The sequence below is a fragment of the Leguminivora glycinivorella genome, chromosome 3, assembly GCF_023078275.1.
Source record: "Leguminivora glycinivorella isolate SPB_JAAS2020 chromosome 3, LegGlyc_1.1, whole genome shotgun sequence".
Lineage (NCBI taxonomy): Eukaryota > Metazoa > Arthropoda > Insecta > Lepidoptera > Tortricidae > Leguminivora > Leguminivora glycinivorella.
In genome coordinates this window covers 13,997,178-14,020,667 of record NC_062973.1, presented here as the reverse complement: position 1 = coordinate 14,020,667, position 23,490 = coordinate 13,997,178, and the positions used below count along the sequence as shown (strand labels likewise).

General features: G+C 36.8%; 1 protein-coding gene across 1 annotated transcript in view; it reads left to right on the top strand.

The window, feature by feature from the left end:
* The first annotated feature begins 14,886 nt into the window (after positions 1–14,886).
* LOC125224624 (leucine-rich melanocyte differentiation-associated protein-like) overlaps positions 14,887–23,490 on the top strand; it is an 87,873-nt gene continuing 79,269 nt past the window's right edge. The window contains exon 1 of the mRNA XM_048128049.1: positions 14,887–15,061. Coding sequence (XP_047984006.1) covers positions 15,011–15,061 — 51 coding nt within the window. The 5' untranslated portion in view covers positions 14,887–15,010. The remainder of the gene's footprint in view (positions 15,062–23,490) is intronic.

Sequence of the window (23,490 nt, the reverse complement as noted above, 5' to 3'; positions counted from 1 at the left end):
TAATGATATTATTGAACGCCGAGCGAACTCTATCTGTCTCGCAAGGTGAGGGCAACGGACTGGGTAGCTCTGTTAACGGAGTAGGTTAACTAGATTATGTTACTGGTAGATGAGCAGGTAGATACCATAGAGCTCGCTATTTGACGCGTGATTGTCGCTAGATGTCAGTTAACTATGCCTTTACAAATAACCCGCATTTACTGATGTATGGAGTTACAACCTTTCCCTTACTTATTCCTATATGTAGATACCTGCGTAATACATTACGATAAAAGTTCGGAAAAGTAGTTCGAAATGAGTATCGAGTAGCGAAAACATGACCAATGGGAGTATTTTTACAGTTGATACAAATAGCCATTTTTTGAAGTTTCGGCATAGACTACTTTAATCTGTATTAGTAATTTTATAATACTTAAAATATTACATGTCAAGTTGTTCAGGCATTTAAGGATGTTAAACCATCCGAGCTGTGGCCCATTTCTCAAAACTGAAAGGTACAAGTTACTAGCGGAAACTTGTAAATTGTAACTTGTAGGGTCCACACAAAAAACTATTTAGTTCTGCGGTTCTTTTCGTGAAATCTTTAGTATTTTATTATAATATTGACTACATTAATTCAATATTGTTATTTCACAATAATAACATTTTTTTAAATAACATAAAAAAATTACTTAGTCAAAACTAGAATCTACCTACATATATCACTTTGCGAAAATGCACCAAAAGTTAATACCATATAGTATATTTCTACCTTCTAGCTATGCTATTAACATGTATAGCCTGTCTGTTAGTGTTAGTTTTAAAGAATTTATAAATAAACAAATAAATAAATAAATTCTTTTTTCACTTTCGTATACGTAAATAAGTGAAAATATAAGTTCAAAGACAATATTTAGGTACTTTTCGCAAAGGACATTTTATGTTAATTTGATTTCATTCATATACTTAGTAAATAAGTAATAGCATACAGAAAAAAATATGAAGTATTCATTTTATCTTGAAACTTGAGGATTCTAGTATAAAATATTGCGAATTCAGATTATAAAATTTGCTAAGTAATCTATGTAGAACTGAATGTATGGTGATGTCGGATCGGATATCGGATGTAGTAAGGATGTCAAGAGCAAAATTTGTATCAGGATATCGGTCCTACATCCGATATCCGATCGGGTAATGTGAAAACGTATTAACGATGAGATTCTAGATAGAGGATTAGGTAGTTAGCTTAGCAACTCATTAAGTCTTGAGTCTGTAGTTTAATATTAAAACGGATTTCCATCTCGAAAATGAGTCTAGCAGTTTGATAGAGTCTTAATTGCAAAGTCGTGGCAATTAGAGCGCCGTAATGCCTTAACCCTTTTCTTAGCAAAATAACTCTGGCTAGCAGTAGGGTTTGCTCCCAGGAAATACCGGTACCGAAAGTACCGGGAATTCCCGGGATTTTTGGTTAAGCAAAGAACCGGGAAATCAACTTGAAAAATCCCGGTACTTTCGGTACTTTCGGGAAATATTTTTTAATGACATTTTTTGCTACAAAATTTATTTATTTCTGTTTATATTATTTAAACAGTTGAAAAATAGGCGTAGGTACAGTAACACGCGCTTAATCACTATTTAATAGCGTGTGGCAGTGGCAGCCTGGCAGCCGTAACCACCGCGATACCCTAGCTAGCCCCACTAGCCAGTTCAGTAGTCGAGTTTTGTATTTTTGGTGAAGGTTTGTTATATTAAGTTGTGTATTTATGTTTTCTCTCTCAATCTCATTTGACTCATTTCTCTGTATGTTATAAAACCGTGTTCGCGAATTTTGCGATAGACTCAAAAACTACCAAACGGATATTTATGCGTTTTTCACCTATGTATGAATAGAGTGATTCTTGAGGAATGTTTAAGGTTTTCTTATTATAAATTAATTATTAAAACATAACATAAAAAGTCGGTGAAAATCACGCTGCTAAGAGCTTCAATCGAAAACCCTGCCCGTACGTACCGATCGACTTATAACAAAATAATCTATGGTGGAATTGTCGCTCGGATACATAAATGTAGGTCTAGAAAAAAATTCGGCAATGGCTTATGTCTAACTTTTAATGATAACTGCTCTAAACATGCTTAACTTTTAAAAAGATGTTTAGATATATTGTGATATTACGGTATTCCATAGAAATTTTCTCGAGAACGATCCCTCTGACTAGCAAAAAAATAGTGCACCATCTCAAATGTTTTGTTTACTGGAGTTTACATTCTTTGATTCAAATTACATGTTTGGGGAATTTTGTGAGGTTTTACTGCCGGTCGATAATAAATTATTATATTTCTTTAATAGTATTTGACTTATTTCTTTTACTAAGCAATTAAACATCTCCCAGTAATGGCAGATCGCTTAATCGGAGCAATGTATTGCAACGGTAACCATTGGTGCCTATGGTAGCCAGATAGTAGTAGTAGGTAGTAGGTTGCAGAATTCTTCACGATTTTTTGTTGTTGTTGCACGGTATAATCTCACTATGAAAATGACTATGAAATAAAAAAAGGCAGATAAAATAATACGCCGAGCGAAGCCGGTGCGGTTCGGTTATGGTAATATATTAATAAAAGATGAAAAATGCCAAAAAATATGTTGATATATTTGAAAAAGCGAAAAAATTAGACCAGTCCCGAAAGTACTGAAAATCCCGGGAAATCCCGGTTCCATATTGCTTCGGTACCGAAAATCCCGGTTCTTTAAAACAGTACCGGTACTGCAATCCCTAGCTAGCAGTTGCGTTGCGCTTGATACAGCAAAAAAATTATCTATCTAAGTATCTGTTTTCTTATATATCAAATACTTCTAGACATTTTCTCATATTTTGTTAGACTAAGTAGAAAAAGTCCTATAATATGTTATATATTTGTAAACTACTCGGAAAGCTCTTTAATTTGATACTACACACGGTATGATTCAGCGCTCGGTTACGATTTCACTATTTTTCACATGAAAGCCCTCTTAACTATCCTCGAAAATGTCAAACATCGTTCTATGAATTCTAGATTAGGTACTATGTAACCACATCATTACCAGTTGCAAAGTGAAATGAGAAAAGCAGAAAATTACCCAAACGTGAAGCTATTTGGAAAAATTATCAGCATCGGAATATTTCGCTTTTTGGTAATAATGATGCTTCTTTTGCGACATGTTTAATTAAAGTCACTAACAGGTCGAACGCGAGAACTGTTAGTGAATTGATTTACTAAATACTAAGCATTGCGCTCGTGCTTATTGGCGCGACAGAGCCAGACTAACTGGCGCGGCGTTTCGTTTTCGTTTGGTGTCGGAGAAATGCCATTCGGCTACGCACGCTGTTGACCAGCTGGTCAACAGAACTGCTATTCTTCTCATCATAACTCCACCATGTTTGGGCTCATTAGATTTGGGCTGACAAGCAGCGTCGATCTAGATGATCTAGATGATGTCAAGGTCACATGATGGAGTCAGTAGATGGTCAGCAGAACTGCTTTTCTACTCATCATAACTCCACCATGTTTGGGCTCATTATATTTTGGGTGACTAGCACCATCGATCTAATAGAGGTTCAAGATCTCATGATTGAGTCAGGAGATAATTCAAGTCTTGAAGTGTGGTTCTGGTTACCCTATCTGGTTACCAGACCAGTCCAACTATAGTCACACTTACTTTCTTGCAAATAAGTTGGCCATTATAGCAAGAGCCCTCAGAAATAGGTGTTTGAAGGGTTTTTGTTCTTCTATACTCTTGTAGTTCCATAACTCATTCTTCGAAACTCATAACAATACTAATTATAATCCTTTAAATTAGAACACGCGTTATACTCGTAATAATAAAATTTCACTCAGACTCCGCTTAAAAAAATTGAATTACTTAAAAAAAGTACTAACAGCAACACCCTTAACTAACCATCGGTAGACTTTACATCCTTGTCATAAAGGATTACAAATTTACAAATGTCTTACAGCTAACTTGTTGCCGATGGTACTACGAGCCGGCTTCGCTTGCTAGTCCGATATCGGAAACAAATGCTCGATAATGATAGTCGTGGTACAAAAACTGATGTATGAAGTATGCAATATATCTATGCTTACTCGTTTCTCTAATGCCAGAACACATAAACTATCAGACAGAATAAAAGCCGAACAAGGAGTTAGGCCATAAAGCCGAAATGGGGCGTTATTCGTGTAATTTATCACACCGGCCTTTCCCGCATTCGGCAATAAAAAGAAACAAAGCATACGTTATCGTCAATCATGGCATGATTTTGAATCAATGGAGCTTGTGTAACAGAATACCTGTAATATTAACATACAGGGAATGAATGAAATGCAGTTGGATATCTTTTCGAAAACATCATCTTTGACGACCTGTGGCCCGTTTCTCGAAAGGTACAACCCTTGTATTACAAGTGCGCGAACTGTCAAATCGTATGGGTTGTCATGGGAACACTTGTATTACAAGTGTGCGAACTGTCAAATCGTATGGGTTGTCATGGAAACACACATGTAATACAAGGCTTGTACCTTTCGAGAAACGGGCCACTGGGGCCCATTTCTCAAAAGTGAAGGTTACAAGTTACAAGCGGAAGTCTCTTTCCAACATGTCATATTAGACATTGACAATCACTTGTAAATTGTAACTTATAGCTTCGAGAAGTTTGAGAAATGGGCCCCAGAGGTCATGCCTGATAAGCAGTTGCTAGTGAATTCGAATCACGGTAAAGGCATTTATGTGTGCACAGATATTTGCACGACACATAGCGTCAAATTTGACGTATTTACCAGATTTACCTTTCTTATCATATTGCACAATCTTACTGGTAAGTTATAGACAGTCAACCATTATTTTCAATCATTTTTGAAGATTTATATGGTTCATTGATGTTTCCGCACAGAACAAGGTTTAGGAAGGCATGCGTTTTATCAAAGACCTATATAACTTCGTAAAGACCAATAAAGTCTAAGAAAAAAACGTACCCTAAAACCATACAGAAAAAGGTACGGTGAGCTAGATGGCGATACACCTTTGGGGTACGCTCGGCTAGATGGCGCTAATATTCATATTTGACATTTTAAAACATATCAAGCTAAGAATATGGGCCAAATTGTCAAAACTGAGGTTCAAAAGTTTTAAGCTTGTGTCGAGAGATGGCAGTCTATGCACTGTGATTACATATTTTACTTTGACAGTCATTCTCTATAATACTCGATCCTCTTTGGTTTTATGAAGACAACTGGCCGGTGAGGCCTACAGTTTTCAAATTTACGCATTTTTTTAAGTGCCAAGAATTGGTTGACCATCTATAATTAGTCTTACTAGGTATCTGATTTTCCGCGTAAGTGCGTTTTCACATTATCCGATCCGATATCGAAAGTGGGACCGATTACTTCCTTCTTACATTGGATATCGGACCAGATAATAAGATGCTAATTTGTTCGTTTGTCAACTGACGTGATGACATTTTAACCTAGGTAATCCCACACTAGCGCAACATTGATATTTTTTTCTTATATGTATCTTAATTTAAATTTGACTAATGTTCAGTAATCTGAAAGCATCAGGTAGGTACATTACTTAGAAAATATCGCTAATATTTTGATAAATTAATATAGACACAATAGGTAAAACTTTATTCAAAAGACATCTCTAAAAGTTCGCGCATACCTAATAATATTTAAATCCTACTTGTTTTTTTGATTCGCTGAATAATTAGGTATGTTAGATAAGGCCATGGTGTGGAGTTTCTGGTGGCGGAGCGCGATCCAGAGGATGTGAATTCATTTCTCACCAACGGCAGCATTTTTACAAAATGTATTCTGAGCTTCAGTATAAAAAATAACTTTCTGATAGTCGTGTCGCCTCAATGTGACTGCCAATAGCCATCGAAAACATTTCCATCTACTGTGTTTGCTTAGCCGTGACCACTATCCGCATCATAAAACTTGCCTACTCAATACAATACGCACATAAAACCTAATTCAAAAATGTTAGTCAATTACTTTCTCTCATCACACGTGGTTGTTTAAGGCGTTTTTGAATAAATATAGTACCTACTTACTTGTCGCCGATGGAACTTAATTAGGTACTTACCGGTATACATAATATAGTAACGAATGTATCTGAACCTCGAATTAATATGCGACTAAACTTACGAAGATACCGCAGAAAACACTGTTTATATCCAATCCTAATACTTCTGGGGATGATACTATGTGGAATATTTATAAAACACAAAATAACAAGGAGCAAATATCATAAACCGGAAAAAAACGTCCTACAAACCAACCATGGCATAGAACAAAGCGAAATGATAGTGTTACCGACGCTGTTGATGGCTTGCAACAAGCATTTTTTACAACGAACTATGAACAGTCTCCATAATTTCAGACAAAATTTTGCATCTTTCCCAATTATAGTTGCCGCCAAGTCTCCCATCTGCTATACCAAAGAAACGCACGGCTTAATAAAAAAAACTTTCCATGTGGAAGAGTTCACCACTACCTATTTGGAAATACCGGAGCAGTTTCACAATCACTATGAGTATGCCATTAACTATGTCTTCAGGACACTAAAACACAAAGCAGTTATCGTCCTCGAGGACAACTTGGATATTTCTCCTGACTTTTTTGAGTATTTCGTCGCAACTTACCCACTTTTGAAAATAGACTCCAGCATATGGTGTGTGTCGGCATATAACGACAACGGCAAAACAGGACTAGTGGAGGTCAAACAAAATAATTTGTTGCACCGAACGGACTTCTTCCCGGGCAAGGGCTGGATGATTCTATCTAAAACATGGGATGAAATACCACCACGTATGCCACAGGATTTTATTGAAAACTTTCTACGTAAGCCGGCTGTTACACGCGGTCGTGTATGTATTAGACCTGAAATATCTAGGACTTACGAATTTGGGGTATATGAATCAAATCATGCAAAGGCAGTTCCTTATTTTAATTTTCGCCGCGACCAAAAATTATTTAATACAGAGTATGTAAAATTCACTGAACAAGATCTTTCATATTTGCTTAAGGAGAATGAGCATGTATGGCTCAATTTTGTATACTCTTGTCAGGAATTTAGAATAGAAGAGATCAAAGCTGGAAAAGTAAATAGTACTTCAAAATTTGTCCGAGTATCTTATTCGAGCGATACTATGTTCAAAAAAATAGCGAATACGGTTGGTCTCATGGACGACTTCAGTCACGGTGTGCCTAGGACGGGATTTCATGGAATAGTGCAGTGCTTCTTGAATAACTACAGAGTGTATTTAACCCCTGTTCGTAAACGAATAACAGACGATAAAGTGATAAAAAAAAAGTTTCTTTCTGCTTTTATAAACTTAGTCTTTTAGTTTGTTATTGAGAATACCTAGGTATACTCTTAGGATACGATTACCTATTTTCAGTAGACTTTGAATTGATAAGTGATAATAAGCAGAACAGAACTGTAGAATTAGCCTGAAATACCCACGGAAAATGTTAAACTGGCAGTGTCATATAATATAACATCCGAATTGATTCCTTATATTAAACCTAGTATTTTGTGACTCCACGAGCAGTTTTTGGCTTAGTTAAACATGCAACACTTTTTTAATAGTTTTCTAGATAACTTTCGTAAAATTCACACTGTTTCCTGTATTTTGACGCAGCGGTTTGCATTGCCAGCGCTCGAGCCAGCTGCCCAAAGCCGCAGATCATATAATACAAAGCCATCCCCCTCCGGCTTCCCGCGCACACGCGCAGTGACGTTGCCATGGTTACAGAGCCGAACAATGCGTTCTCGATTTTTTCGTTAGTGCGCGCGTGTGCGGGAATCCGGCGGGGGCTGGATTTGGGGAATAGACTTTTATTTAGGGTTTTAAAGATCTATGCACGACCCTGTAAATGACGAATAACAGTTCGGGAGTAGAAAAAACTATTTTTCCACTCCCGAACTGTTATTCGTCATTTACAGGGTCGTGCATAGACCTTTAAAACCCTACATAAAGGTCTATTCCCAAAGCCAGCTTCCGCCGGCGAAACCCGCATGCGCGCAATATCGAAAAAACCGAAAACGCATTGTTGAATGGGCTCTGTAACCATGGCAACGCCTTATAACGACACTGCGCGAGTGCGCGGAAAGGCTTTGGGCAGCCGAGCTGACAGTGCAAACCTTTGCGTCAAAATACAGGAAGCAGTGTGAATTTCACGAAAGTTATTCAAGAAAACTATTAAAACTAAGTGCATGGTCGTAGTATTTAAAAATAAAAAAGTATTGTATGCAACGGTGTTTAACTGAGTCAAAAAAAATACTCGTGGCGTACTCAATAACAATTTTCGGTTTTTTTTTCGTTTTTTTCCGGCGGGGGCTGGTTTCGCCTCAAATTGTTACCCACGCCACTCGTCTTTTTTGACCTCCTTTAAACGCCTGTTGCATAAAATACTATTTTATGGTCATTCAACGACAACGATAGAATCTGTACAACAACATACTTATTTTTAACATATTGTTTCCAAAAAATATTCTTAATATAAACGGTCAATCAATTCATGGCACTTAAAAATGGCGCGAAATTCAACTATGGGTACTAACCCTTCGCATATACATTTTTAATCAAATTTTAATTGTTATATATGGCTCGTTGATGTTTCCGCGAGCGCCAATGTCGGTTCCAACGTCAAGGTTTATTATCCGATCCGACATGTAGGACTTCCTTCCTACTTTCGATATCGAATCAAGTAAATAATAGCGAACATCCGATATTTTTTTCTTATATATCTCATTTAAATTTGATCAGTGTTCAGTAATCTGAAAGCATCCGGTACTTGATCCGGTACATATTAAAATACCGCTAATATTTGTTAAATCGATATATGTAAAGTTGTTTACGTTTTGTAGTTATCTTTAAAAGTTCGCGCGCACCAATTGTTGTAAGTAATTAACTACTTGTTTTTTGATTATCTGACTATATGTAGAGGTAGATAATGTGGTGGTTCTGATGGCAGAGTGCGATCCAGAGGATGTGAGTTCTATTATCTCACAAGGCAGTAATTTTTCCACTTTTTTTTTCTAAGCGTATTTAGGTATAAAAAATAACTTTCTGATGGTCGTGTCGCCTCAATGTGACTGCCAATAGTTATCGAAAACATTTCCATCTACTGTGTCTGCTCAGCCGTGACCACTATTCGCATAAAACTTACCTGCCCAATACGCTCATATCATAAAATCTAATTCAAAAACTTACTAAAATTTTAAACAACCACTTTCCTTCATCACACGTGGTTGTTTAAGGCATTTTTGAATAAATATAGGTAAGTACATACTTGTCATCGTTTCGTGTCTCGCCGATGGAACCACATTACCGATATACGTAATATAGTTAGTGACAAATGTATCTGAACCTTGAATGAATATGCGACTAAACTTACGAAGATACCGCGTAAAACACTGCTTATATCCAATCCTAATACTTCTGTGGATGATACTATGTGGAATATTTATAAAACATAAAATAACAAGGAGCAAACATCATAAACCTGAAAATAACGTCTTACAAACCAACCATGGCATAAAGAAAAGTGAAAATGTAGTGTTACCGACGCTATTGATGGCTTGCAACAAGCGTTTTTTAAGACGAACTATGAACAGTCTCCAGAATTTCAGGCAAAATATTACGTCTTTCCCAATTATAGTTGTCGCCAAGTCTCCCATTTGTTATTCCAAAGAAACGCACGGTTTAATAAAAAAAACTTTCGCCCTGGAGCAGTTCACCACTTCCTTCTTGGAAATACCGAAACAGTTTCACAATCACTACAAGTATGCCCTTAACTATGTCTTCAGGACACTGAAACACAAAGCAGTTATAGTCCTCGATGACAACTTGGATATTTCTCCTGACTTTTTTGAGTATTTCCTCGCAACTTACCCACTTTTGAAAAAAGACTCCAGCATATGGTGTGTGTCGGCATATAATGACAACGGCAAAACAGGACTAGTGGAGGTCAACCAAAATCATTTGTTGCACCGAACGGACTTCTTCCCGGGCAAGGGTTGGATGATTCTATCTAAAACGTGGGATGAAGTACAAATACGTATGCCACTGGAATTTATTGAGAACTTTCTGCGTAAGCCGGCTGTTACACGCGGTCGTGTTTGTATTAGACCTGAAATATCTAGGACTTACGAATTTGGGGTATATGAATCAAATCATGCAAAAGCAGTTCCTTATATGAAAAATCACCGCGATCAGGAACTACTGAACACAGAGTATGTACGATTCACTGAGCAAGATCTTTCATATTTGCTTAAGGAAAACGAGCATTCGTGGCTCAATTTCGTATACTCTTGTCAAGAATTTACGATAGAAGATATCAAAGCTGGAAAAATAAACAGTACTTCAAAATTTGTCAGAGTATCTTATTCGAGCGACACTATGTTCAAAAAAATAGCGAATACGGTTGGTCTCATGGACGATTTCAGTCACGGTGTGCCTAGGACGGGATTTTATGGAATAGTGCAGTGCTTCTTGAATAACCACAGAGTGTATTTAACTCCTATTCGTAAGCGAATAGCAGACGATAAGCCGATCAAAAAAACATTGATTTCTGCTTTGATCAACCTTTTCTAATAGTTTGTTATTGTGAGTACAGATCAGATAAACCTAAGGTAGACTTAAAGATCCAGGTCCCACTTAACCTACTCTACTCTTAGTATACTTACGATTATAAAAATAATAAATAAAATAAAATAAAATCACTTTATTTCAGACACAATAGGTCCATATAAAATATACAAAAACAATACATATAAAACTTACACTAAGAGTTGCTTCAGTCGACAGACCAGTCTTATTTTTACTTTTTATTCTCGTTATGGTGAACGGATGACCAATGCCGAAAAATGGGGTTACACAGGTTCTCGGAGATAGTGCTAAGTATAAGATTGCCTGAGCTTCTCAATCTCTCCCAGAAACCTGCTACCCGACTTCTGATGATGGCAATGAATTCAGGCACCCCTGCATCCGCGAACATGCCCGATGCGCTGCAAAACCTGGGTAACCTCAGTTAGAATGCGAAAAGCGTCATTGTATTGTATTCGCAAAGTTGAGAATGCTTTTCTACTGTAGTTAACCCAAAGTTGGCAGGTATGACAGACAAAACTCGAAACAGAAATGACACCATCTCTTGAAACAGAGACACCGTCTTTCCCTTTCCGTGAGGTCACTCATCTGCACAAGACCTTGCAAATTTGCGCGAGCAAGCGAAAGCATAGTTGAACCACGAGCACCTGATAGACAGAGCATTTCGTCTTTTCCCCTCCTATCCGTGAAACTCAAAAAATTGCGTTTGTCAGGTTCATGTAGTAAATCTCTTTATTAAGATTCACCTACTTTTATCAATTTTAAAGCAGTTAATTTGACTTTATTCAAGACACTTTCACTAGTGGATAAAATGCGTTTTTATTTAAAGGACAAAACACGTGTTTCCGAGCTAGTGAGGGGAAAAATTTATTAACCACCCGCACCGGTGAGCCATTCAGAACTAATTTAGGTATCCTGTCCGAACCCCTACCAGCCCTAAATACCATCATCTTGGTCTTCTGAACGTTATATTTTAGACCATGAGCCGCCGCATTCCGTTCACAGACCGAGAGTAGCACCTGAAGACCACTGATAGACGGACTGAGCAGCACCATATCATCCGCATAGCTGAGATTGTTTAAAAAAACTCCTCCTATAATATGACAACTGATTCTTTTAAGAAGACTTTGATAAGTGATATTAAGTGGCAAGGATATTAAGTGGGCCGTGGGGTAACACTTTGTATTGTTTCCAAACAATATTTTAAATATTGTTATCTATTACCTACTTGATAATCGGAAGTGTTCGTTGGGCTTAGTTGCTAAATGTAGTTTGCCAGGGTTTCAAATAAAAATAGCATAGCGTCACTACTTTAAAAAAACTTGTATCTTCATCTGTCAATGAAAAGAAAATTGTAGTAAGTATGTATGGAATGCATATAGACTTACTGCGTTTTAACTTTGAGGAACAGCGTGAAATACGAGATTTTTTAAAAGTAGTGACGATAGGTACCTATTGTTTTAAATAGTTTAAATTAGTTAGGTATTAGATCTACAAGGGGGCAATTTTGTGTGTGTTAATATGATGACGGACTGAAAATTCAATTCAATTCAAAACCTTTAATGTCATAAACAACAGGACATAAGTTAATTTAAGATAAAATTTTAAATTAAATAATTTTGTCAATTTTCTTCGTTTTGTAAATTTGTGTTTAATTGCACCTAATTAAATTACTTTCTTATACGAATAACCGTAAAATTAAGTACATATAAATATTAATAAATAAGTGATGAAGAAGGATTAGAGATACCTACCTACATTTTCAAGATACCTACATTTTCCTTTCTAATGTGATCTCACTAATGAGATGAAAAGTTGTACTCGTATATGTGACACGCGAAGAATAGTTATTTATTTTACAAGGGGGCAAAGTTGTTGTTTAACCGCATGTGCTAATATTTAAACCCGAGCAAGCGAAAGATTCCAATATTGAACCGCAAGCGTAGCAAGTGGTTCAAAAAGTGGAATCTTGAGTGTTGCGGTGAAACACAATTTTTTCACCGCACCAACACGAAAAAAATATTGACTATAAAACATCAAACTAAATCGGATCCATCAATTTACTCAATTTATGGTTCAAAACCATTATTTATAGATAAATTCCACCAGCCGCACTAGCACTCTTGTGGATAAAATGCAAACTCGCAATCTGTTTTCGAAGAACAAAATAAAGTAGGTAAGCCTCTACCAGTTGGTGTGGTGAAAAATTATTCAGACTTTTGGATCCCTCACTACGCTCAAGATTATAAATTAGAACAGAATCTTTCACGTCCTCGGAACTAGAATTTGTCACTGAGTGCAATTTTTTTTACTCTTGTTGCACCAATATACTTATAACAATAGACGGTCGAGCAAATCTTGTCCCTAAAAAACGTGCAATTGGCCGGTAAGCTCTATATGTTTTTTAATGTTCGCCGCCTTTTTTTAATTTCCTTGCACATAGTTTTGATATTATAAGTTATTTGTTTTTTTTTACGCAACAACACTAATATGACATTATAAATGTTTAAATTTATCGTCAGTCAACGTGTTTCCATCCATGAACTTTCAATAGGGACTGAGCTCACTTTTTTTGCCATACTAAATTGAACTTTATCACTGGTGCAGAAAGGCGTTCTTGTCAGACTAGCAAAAGTGTGTCCACATGAGAGGGTCAAAGTTGGGGCTGGTGTCCCTCTTGCACGTGTGACCACTTACTTGACCAGTGTTAAAGAGATTACTATAGTAGTAGTATTTTTAACCGACTTCAAAAAAGGAGGAGGTTCTCAATTCGACTGAATTTTTTTTTTTATTTTTTTTTTGTATGTATGTTACTTGATATCTCCGAGAATCATGGACCGATTTTCAAAATTTTTTTTTTGATCGAACGGGTATAACCCCGAGATGGTCCCATTGGCACCAAGTCGGGGTCTGATGATGGGATCTTGGAGAAATCGAGGGAACTCTTCAAATGTTATAGGCACATGTAACGTTTTTAGTGTATTTTTCAAAGGTACACCAGTATTTACGCCTGATGGTAATAATTTTATGTGGCTGAGCTGATGATGGAAGGTCAACTCCTCAATGGTTAGGAGTTAAAGGATAATTCTTTCACTACTGTACATATATTCGGACTGATACATATAATATAACCAGGAACCACTAAAAATCAACAAATAAATAAACTTTTTAACAAAAAATAAAACCGCCTTCAAAAATAAGCGTGTTACAAAACACGGAGAAACTAAAAAGCCAAAAATAATAAACCTTTGAATTAAGATTTCTTATCGGATTGCAATAATCTAAATATCCAAATTATAAACAAATCAATTATTTTTGGAGTCGGGGCCAGCCTGTGTATGGTTGGGTGGGGCAAACAGGAAATAGCAAGGCGACGAACAGGTCTGGTACCGACTCCAAAAATAATTGATTTGTTTATAATTTGGATGTTTAGATTATTGCAATCCGATAAGAAATCTTAATTCAAAGGTTTATTATTTTTGGCTTTTTAGTTTCTCCGTGTTTTGTAACACGCTTATTTTTGAAGGCGGTTTTATTTTTTGTTAAAAAGTTTATTTTTACCTGTATGATAACTAAGTTTACAAACTTCTTAAATTATTTTTGTATTTTATCGAGGCAAGGGTATTAATATCTTGTAACGAATTGGTAAGTCATTATTATGAAGCCATAAAACCAAAGATTTGCGCAATTAAAAAAAACCTTTAACTGGGTATTAGTAGATTTGGTAGTAACTTTGAATATTGACTGGATCCCCAAATTATGACAGTGATGACGTCATCCAAATGATTTTGACAGTGGCAATAAGTGCGAGAGAGACCAGCCCTAACTTTACCCAAAAAGTGTGTCCACATGAGAATGTGGACACACTTTTTGGCCTTACAACTCAATCTAGCTTAATATATGTAAATCTATGTTTCCATCATTAGAAAAAAAGCGGCCACTTAAAACAGGTTTTTTTAATGAAATGAAATGAAATGAAAAAAAAATTTTATTTCAGGCGTGATCCCATAAATTTGTTAGTAGACTTAAAAAACTATCCCTACTCTATATTAGTTACAATAATAACAAATAATAATAATAATAATTAATTTTTTATTTCTCGCATTTTTTCTAGTGACAAAGTTGATTTGACGGCATATATAGAGATCGTTTCATGTAACGGAACGTGTACATCAACACCACTTCTGTCATCTGTCAGAACTGTCATAAATGACAGCAGGACGAGACCGAAGAGAAGTCACAAAAGTTAAAAAAAGTTATAACTATTTCAGTTAAATTACACCACGAAAAACGACACGAAAGTGTTTGAAGCAGTATTACATTAATAAAAACTTTTTTTTGTTTCTTATAAGTGTTGTTCAAAAGTTTGTTTGAAATTTAAAATGGAAGAAAGTCATGTAAACTCATTCGCAGTGTCTTTTGAAAACAATCGGGTAAGTTGTAAACATTAGCTACATAGTATTTCTATGTAATTTGTGAACTAAAGTAAATTTCATATGCATACGAATGTATGTGAAATACATAAGTCAAATAAAATATGATGGTTCTTCCTTATAAATAGCCGTGTTCTGCAAGTAATCATAATAGTGATAACCTTTCGTATATTATAAACTAAGTAAACAAGATGTACATATAGTAACTTAGTGCATATTTCTATATGTTGCTGGAAGTCCAATACATGCTACAAGGTTAATTCTAGTTCCAGTCCACCATTCTCAATGACTGTTAAAGCTATGTTCAGATTACTTTTAAGGCCATGTTACACAATTGTGTTAGTGACCCACAGAATGGTCTTGCCAAGATGAGTGCTGTCTAATATATGTCACTTTAAATACTGTTATTTATTACATATTGAAACCAAAGAGAATTAATGATCAACAAAGAAATTTGAGACATTAAAACAGAGGCTTCTGGCTGTGACATTGTCTTTAGGCGATGTTGAGAATGACTGATAAAAACTATGTATAATAAGTCTCATCTAGACAAATCAAATTTTGTCTCATATATTACTTTGTGACCTGGAGTGAGGCCACGAGGGTCGCTGAAGATAGGAAGGTGGGGCGCGAGCTTGTGAAGGCCCTTTGCACCTCTGGGGTTTAGGACTACAACATACATATAATTTTGAGAACACAGGCTGTGCGGGCTTCAAGAATGCTGCTAATGCAGTGTGCAGTTTACCGCAACTAGCTGCAAGCAATCATGCATTCAATAAAAACTAATTATATTGTAACGTTCCACCAAGGCACATTGAATAAGAGTTTTCAGTCAGATTTATATGGACAGTTACATCCACAGAGAACCTCCTATAGAGTGGCAGTCTTGTATATTTGGTTCGCGATACGAGTCACCAGTGTTTGGGGTGCGAGGAGCGGGCGGGGAATGTGTTAAGCGCGCTGTGATTGGCCGTTTCAAGGACGGCGGGCAGTCGCGCCAGATGAAAAGGGACAGAAGTATGACTGTCCCTCTACTGACGCGTAAGTGGCCAATGTAAGTTGACCTATGCCGGCTCTGAATAAATTATAAATATGACTTATTTGTGGAATGTAATGCCGTCTGTTTTTAAATTTGAGCTTCTTGTTACCTTTCCACACCATTTCACACTACAGGTGGACATCTTTAAGGCATCAAAATACCCTTTTCCAATTTTTTTGTGCGAAAAACACGCGCTGCTTTCGGGTCTGTTACTTGGTCGATACTGATCGGGCACGGCGAGCGCCCGCGCTTATATCAGTGCAAATACTAGGAAGGCTGGCCACCGCGAGTCGTCTTGTAATAGATGTCTATAGGGGTTGGTCTGTGGTTACATCCCTATTTTTGTAGTCTTTGGATAAACTTCAAAACAGCCTACCGGTCTAATTTAGAGTCCCACTAATTGTCACAGGTGTCAGTACATTCATACTGACTGCAGGCGAATGACAGGAGACTTTGAGTGAAATGTAATGAATGTGATACAAACTTATTGATTGAAGTTTAAAATAAATAGAAAATACTTCATATAATTTAGCCCCCATCGCTTGAGACCAAGAATGCCTTTTTGAAACATTGTAGGTACTAAACCCCATTGCAACTGCAATAACCTCTAGCAAAATTGTAACAGGTAAGAAGTAAGAATCTCTAAATACACAATTTAATTTTAATGTAAGTCACTTGCGGTAAATGTGTCTCCTGACTATAACTTTGAAAGTAATATATATACCTATTATATTATAATTTGGTAACCATACTTTCAACATACTTGATTGCAATATTTTGTAAATAAAGACAAGATTTTGTAAGAAGATATCCATAAAAACACATTTAAATTACATCAGGTGACCTTATACATATTTATTCACGCCATCTAAATATTCATCATTATATCAACCTAGTCTAGTATTGTTCGTTCGTGTTCGTTGTTCGTGTTTCACACCACGGACTGTATTTAAGTAAATTGAAAATGATATAGAAATAGAAATATAAATATTTTTTATTCATGGCAAAATAAAAAATAAAATAAAAAACCGGTCAAGTGCGAGTCGGACTCGCCCACCGAGGGTTCCGTACAAACTTTCAAACTCCCCAGTTAAAAATAATCTCATGTTTTCACATAACTCTAACGACTTGACTAGAAGACAAAAGTATAGGTACTAATGAGCATTATTGTGTATAGCGCCATCTCTCGGTGAATTCGGTAACTAATTTGCGCGACCATAGTATGTTGGTTTTTCAGGGATTATTCTTTATAATGTTAACCGATTATACAATTTTTACTTTATTGGAAAGAAGATGATTTACGTAACATCTCGTATTAATTTGAAGTACTATATACATCCGCAAAGGTGGGTAAATTAAAAGTAAAAATCTGAAAAGTTTTTTGTGAATTAAAAAAAAAGTTTTCAAGATACAAACACGATTATATTTTTCCTGTAATATTTAGCATAAAACTAATGTTTCCTAAAATTTTCATAATTTTTCGTCGGTAAACTTCGGAGATAAGGGGGGGGGAACGGTATTTTTTTTTACATTTTCCTTCAAAATTCTTTTTTTTTTTTTTCACAACAAAAAAATTATAAAAAATAGTTTATTTACGTTCAATTTGAGCTCTTTCTAACGATACCCCACTTGACCTAGTAACTTGAAATTTACAGTTTGCCCCCCTTTCATTTTGGCCATTTTCTACAATTAAAATTAATAAATTTAAATAAAAAAATTATACCTTCTCTTTGTAGAGGTTCACAATGTTCACAACTATTCCAAATTTCAAGTTGATAGCATTAGTAGTTCTCGAGATATTTAGGAATGTGACAGACGGACAGACAGACGGACAGAGTCGCACCATAAGGGTTCCTGTTGTACCTTTTTGGTACGGAACCCTAAAAACACACATAAATACAGATCAACAACAGAAAATTATTTACACACATAACATCACAAAGAGGTAAGTAGGTACACATAATTGCCACGAAGATGGTCCTGACTCAGCATGGTGTTAGCCTGGGGGGCCAACGCTGATCTTCCGTCAGGGCCATACCGAATTATACCACGGAAAGTATACACATTACAAAGGAAATTATATCATATAGAAAAAAGTATACAATTTAAAATAAGTTAAATAAAATAAATAAACAATATATCTACTCGTATTGATAGGAATGCCTTAGTTACACAACAGTTAATATTGTAATACATTTTTTTTTTATTATTATAAATGGGCTTACTCTTGGCCACAGACTAGCCAAAGGCAAAGACGTGGCCTACGATGGAGTGAGCTCGCCCAGAAGATGCCTGTTCACATTCATGTAGTATGTTAATTGTAGATGATACTTAATTGATATTAATAACGACTCCGACTGCGAGCACTAAATCCTAGTCGCGCCTGAGACTGAGAGCTAAGTGCTCTACTAACACAGGTGCTTATTAAATTACTGTAATGCTTCAATAGGATCACAGAGAACTAAAGTAGGCAGTGCCGCGACAGCACAGAAGCATCAACCCTGTGTTCTAATATTCAACATTTGTGCCGGTCAGAATTCGCCACAAAAGGGATTTTTAACCCCCGACGCAAAAACGACGGACTGTCTGTCTGTCTGTGGCATCGTAGCTCTCGAGCGAATAAACCGATTTAGATTTAGTTTTTTTTAAAGCTGAGTTACTCGGGACTGTTCTTCGCCATGTTTCATGAAAATCGGTCCACGTCGGGGGTTTTTTCAAAATTTAAATTTTGTGGTTAGGTTATTTGCTCAAATATGCATCGTGGCTTTCGAATCGAATTGGCAGGCGTTTATAGAAATAGGCTAGAAAAAGGGAAGCCTATGTACTTTTGAATATCAATCCTAATATTTCAATTATTTCCGTGCCTTCTTGCCGGCTGTGGCGAAAGTCTAATGACTTTTTTTGCTATTCAAGTACTTATTTAGTTATCGACACATCAATTTCATAATATTGCTTGCACAAGGATTGCAATCTTAAGCAGACTAAATATAAACATTGCGAAAGTCCACCCAACCACTTTTTTCGTAAAATTTCATTGGCACAAAATGTGGAGTAAAAACTCTAGTGTGAACAGCAAAGTCATCTAAGGCAAAAACTGGTGGCTGTATTAAACGTCGCGCATGTGTTATGAAACTTATGAGGTTTAAAGTACGTGTTTAAACTGTGCAAGTGAAACATAAAACTGCAATATGCCACAAGCAACTGCTCTAACGAACTTCCTATCCGGACACTTGTATACGATCCTAAACATAGGCATCGTGGTGTGTACGTTCGTAGAATCTTATATATTCCCGTTCGCTATCATAAAGTGGATGATAATACTTGCCAAATATAAAGACGTCGGGAGTTTGTTAAAGCGGTGTATAGCGAGCCCTGTTTCGCCTTCACGGTCGCGATATAATTACACTTTGAAACTGATGACTATGTGCAGTAGTAGTAGGATTGAGCCACAAGCGGTAACGAAAAATGAGTCTTATGTGAGCGTTGTCATGGAAAGCGACATGGGAGAAGTTTATGACGATATCCAGGTATCTATCTGCTTATTGTAGAGTACCTATTGATTAATAGCTAATTAGCTAATGTATGTCCGACAGTGTTCAGTATATACCAGTGGCGACGCGTAAAAGTGGCGACGCGTAAAAAAAAATTGTTGGTAAAGCCGGAGGGGTTTTTTGGGTTAAGCTTTGTATGGACTTCTACGGATACTGCAGAATTTTAGGGAATCCATTGGGAACCGAGTTGTATCGACACTGTGCCACTGGTATATACCTTGCCCTTTAAGGACCCCACCCGGTTATAAAAAGCCTTTTTGAAAAGAATTGTGCAAATAATTAACATAACTATGATTCGCTTAATTTCTCTTAAGTATACACCTACGCAAACAATTGCTAATGGATCATCTTATTATTAGTTGGTGTGGTAATGGCAACCAACTATACAGGTATTGTGAAACGTTCCATTATATCCTTAATTAAGTACCTGTAACGGTTTAATTGGCATGAGACATACCCGTCTGACATGATTGTGGCTTCGGATAGATCCTGTACTAGAAACCACCTTTAAATTCTAATATCCGAATACAAGTAGGTAACTTGATTATATGCGCTCGTATACAAGGTGGCTCATTCAAATCGGTCAGTATGGGAAAGTGTGAAAATATAAGACATACGAAGATCATTCCTAGGAACCATGTCACCGATTTTAATAAACAGAAAAACTGCATTCATGCATTTAAATAAATAAAATAAATATTGGGGACACCTTACACAGATCAACTTAGCCCCAAACTAAGCAAAGCTTGTACTATGGGTGCTAAGCGACGATATACATACTTATAGAAAAATACATACATACATAGAAAACATCCATGACTCAGGAACAAATATCTGTGCTCATCACACAAATAAATGCCCTTACTGGGATTCGAACCCAGGACCGCGGCTTAGCAGGCAGGGTCACTAGTAGAGCCTCACTACCGACTGAGCCAGACTTGTCGTCAAAAAAAAACTGTTAAATACTGTTACGTTGGTCACTTCGAATCGAACATCTACTAAAATAAATTAAATTATGTGAAAACAATTCATTTTATTAATTTTAGACATCATGTTTCATAGAGACATAATTTACTTCTTAAGACCTACACAATCGATATTTGAATAGAAAAAAATGTAAGTTTATTTTTTCAAAACTACCGAGTTCGACTCCCCAGCTGGGTACAGTTATTTTTTTTTTCAAACGTATAATTGCAGTTTTTCTTTTTATTAAAATCGATGACATGGTTCCTATTCCTAAGAACAGATCTTCGTATGTCATAGTTTCAGACTTTCCCATACTGACCGATTTGAATAAGCCACCCTGTATTAGCGAAGTATGCTCATACCTGAGTAGTTAAATTATTAGGTACAGCATAAGTTAAGCGCCTGTACCTACCATGAGTTTTTGACCTTTAGGATAACGTTAATCCAAAGCGCAAAAGTAACGGAAAATTTCATTCGCCGCGAAGTGAATAGCGCCCCCAAAATATTATTTATTTGAACCTAAAACTTAAATAGGTACATTTCCCTTGACGTTTACGTTACATAAATAGCGTAGCGAGTAATGCTAAAACTTCGAACACGCACCATCATCATCATCATCATGCTGACATGATACCCCTTGATGATGATGGGCTGACCCCTTATCGCCCACTGCTGAGCATAGGCCTCTCTTCGCCATTTATCCCGGTCCGCCATTTATCCCGGTCCTGAGCTAGAGTCTCATCCACGCAATTTTGTGGATGTCGTCCAAACAGCTATAGAAGAGGCTGAATTGACGACCGGTCTGGCGCAGTCGGTTAGTGACCCTGCCTGCTATTACGCCGCGGTCCCGGGTTCGAATCCCGGTAAGGGCATTTATTAGTGTGATGAGCACAGATATTTGTTCCTGAGTCATGGATGTTTTCTATGTATATAAGTATTTATATATTATACCTCTATATCGTTGTCTGAGCACCCACAACACAAGTCTTCTTAAGCTTACCGTGGGCCTCAGTCAATATGTGTAAGAATGTCCTATAATATTTATTTTTTTATTTTATTATATGATGTGGGTAATTAAGGCAATCTCTCTCTAGTATTGCTATGTGGCTCATTTAACTACTTCGCGTATGTACTCGTACCTACGTATTAGTCAGATTAATACGTTTAGTTAGATTTAATGCAATTACGGTATTGCTACCAATATGATATCCCGAGTACCTCGACTCATTACTCTCCTTAGCTTGCTATTATGTAGTTCACGCTCATTACGAGCTCGTATACATATGTGGCGTTATCTAGGAAAAGGGACCTTTTTTTTTGTCGATGGCGTTTACGGCGTTAACGGCGATGTTCGTATACAAATACGACGCCGAGGGACGTAAGCGCCATCGACAATAAGGTCCCTTTACCCAGATAACGTCACATATTTAGTATCGCTCACATATTGCCGAATTTAAATTTAATTTAAGAGGACGACCGCCACGGAAATTCGTATAAACGGCCTTATTTTCCTTCCTGGATATTGATATTATTAAAATATTTTTACACAACTTTGATGTATTTTAGTCATAGCTTGTCTTTTCGTTATGCCTTTTTTAATATTATAATGATTGTAAAAATGAAGAGCGTCAAAATTTGAGCTACAGGAACTTGCGATATGAGGCAAACGAGCAGACAGGTCACCTGATGGCAAGCGATCACTGTCGCCCATTGACAGCCGAAACACCAAAAGGGTTGCAGGTGGGTGCCTGCCTTTAAGATTGTATGCTCTTTTCTCGAAGGCTCATTTTTGTGCCAATACGTACACATATATTATGAAAAAGACTGTTTTCTAACACATTCCAACTTCCAACCCCTCCGCAAGAATCCGTTACACTCCGTGACTTCACTGCTTATAGCGACTTTTCTTGAAATTGGATTTTTGTAAGTGCTTGGAGACATAAGTCGCGTCGGGAGCTGTCAAGTATGACCTAGAATGTGAAATATTTTTATATCTCAACTACAAACGTAGGCGTTCCTACGTTTCACTAGAAGCGGTTATTACATAATATATTGTGCACAGAATTGTGTATCATCTTGATCGATCATAGAAGTTATAACGTAATTTGACAATAGGGAATACTTATTACGCATAACTCAGTAAGTGTACTAGATTTGATATAGAGGTTATATCTCAGAGGCATTACAAAACGTATGCTCTCTACAAAAAAGTCGTGATGTCATAAACCAGGCTAGGTCACGGGAAATCATAGCATAGAATTAGAAAATATAAAAAATACTGTTTGTTGTGACTGGTGACCATGCGGCCACAGAATCAAGTGGATGTGGCCTATTTCGACTACCGTAAAGCATTTGACAGAGTTAATAATGACACACTTTTAGTAAAGTTGGCCCATGCTGGTTTCACGCAGTCACTATTGGAATTGTTAGCAAACTATTTCACAAATAGACAACAGTATGTCCAGTACGGCCAATGTAAGTCAACTCCCTATCCAGTTCTATCCGGTATAGGTCAAGGTAGTTCTCTTGGTCCCCTTCTATTTGTCATTCTCATCAATGACACAGTATAAAACCAGTAATAACTCTTCTTACAAACTTCACGCCGCGCGGTGTGTCCCCCTCCCTCCCCTCGCATGCGGCGAAAACATGCGAAACTGGTGATTATTGGGCTGGACAGTCGGGGCCGCGTTTGCGCGCTGTGTTGACGTGTTGAGTTCGGGAGAAAATGACGTCAGCACCGAAGACATATTTTCGTTACTGTAGTGTTTATGGGTGTATGGAAAGTTCTCAAAATGCGGAAATGTCATTCTTTAGAATTCCTAGACACCCAGAAAAGTAAGTGGTTGTTATATATTTGCAGTGTTAGGTACATT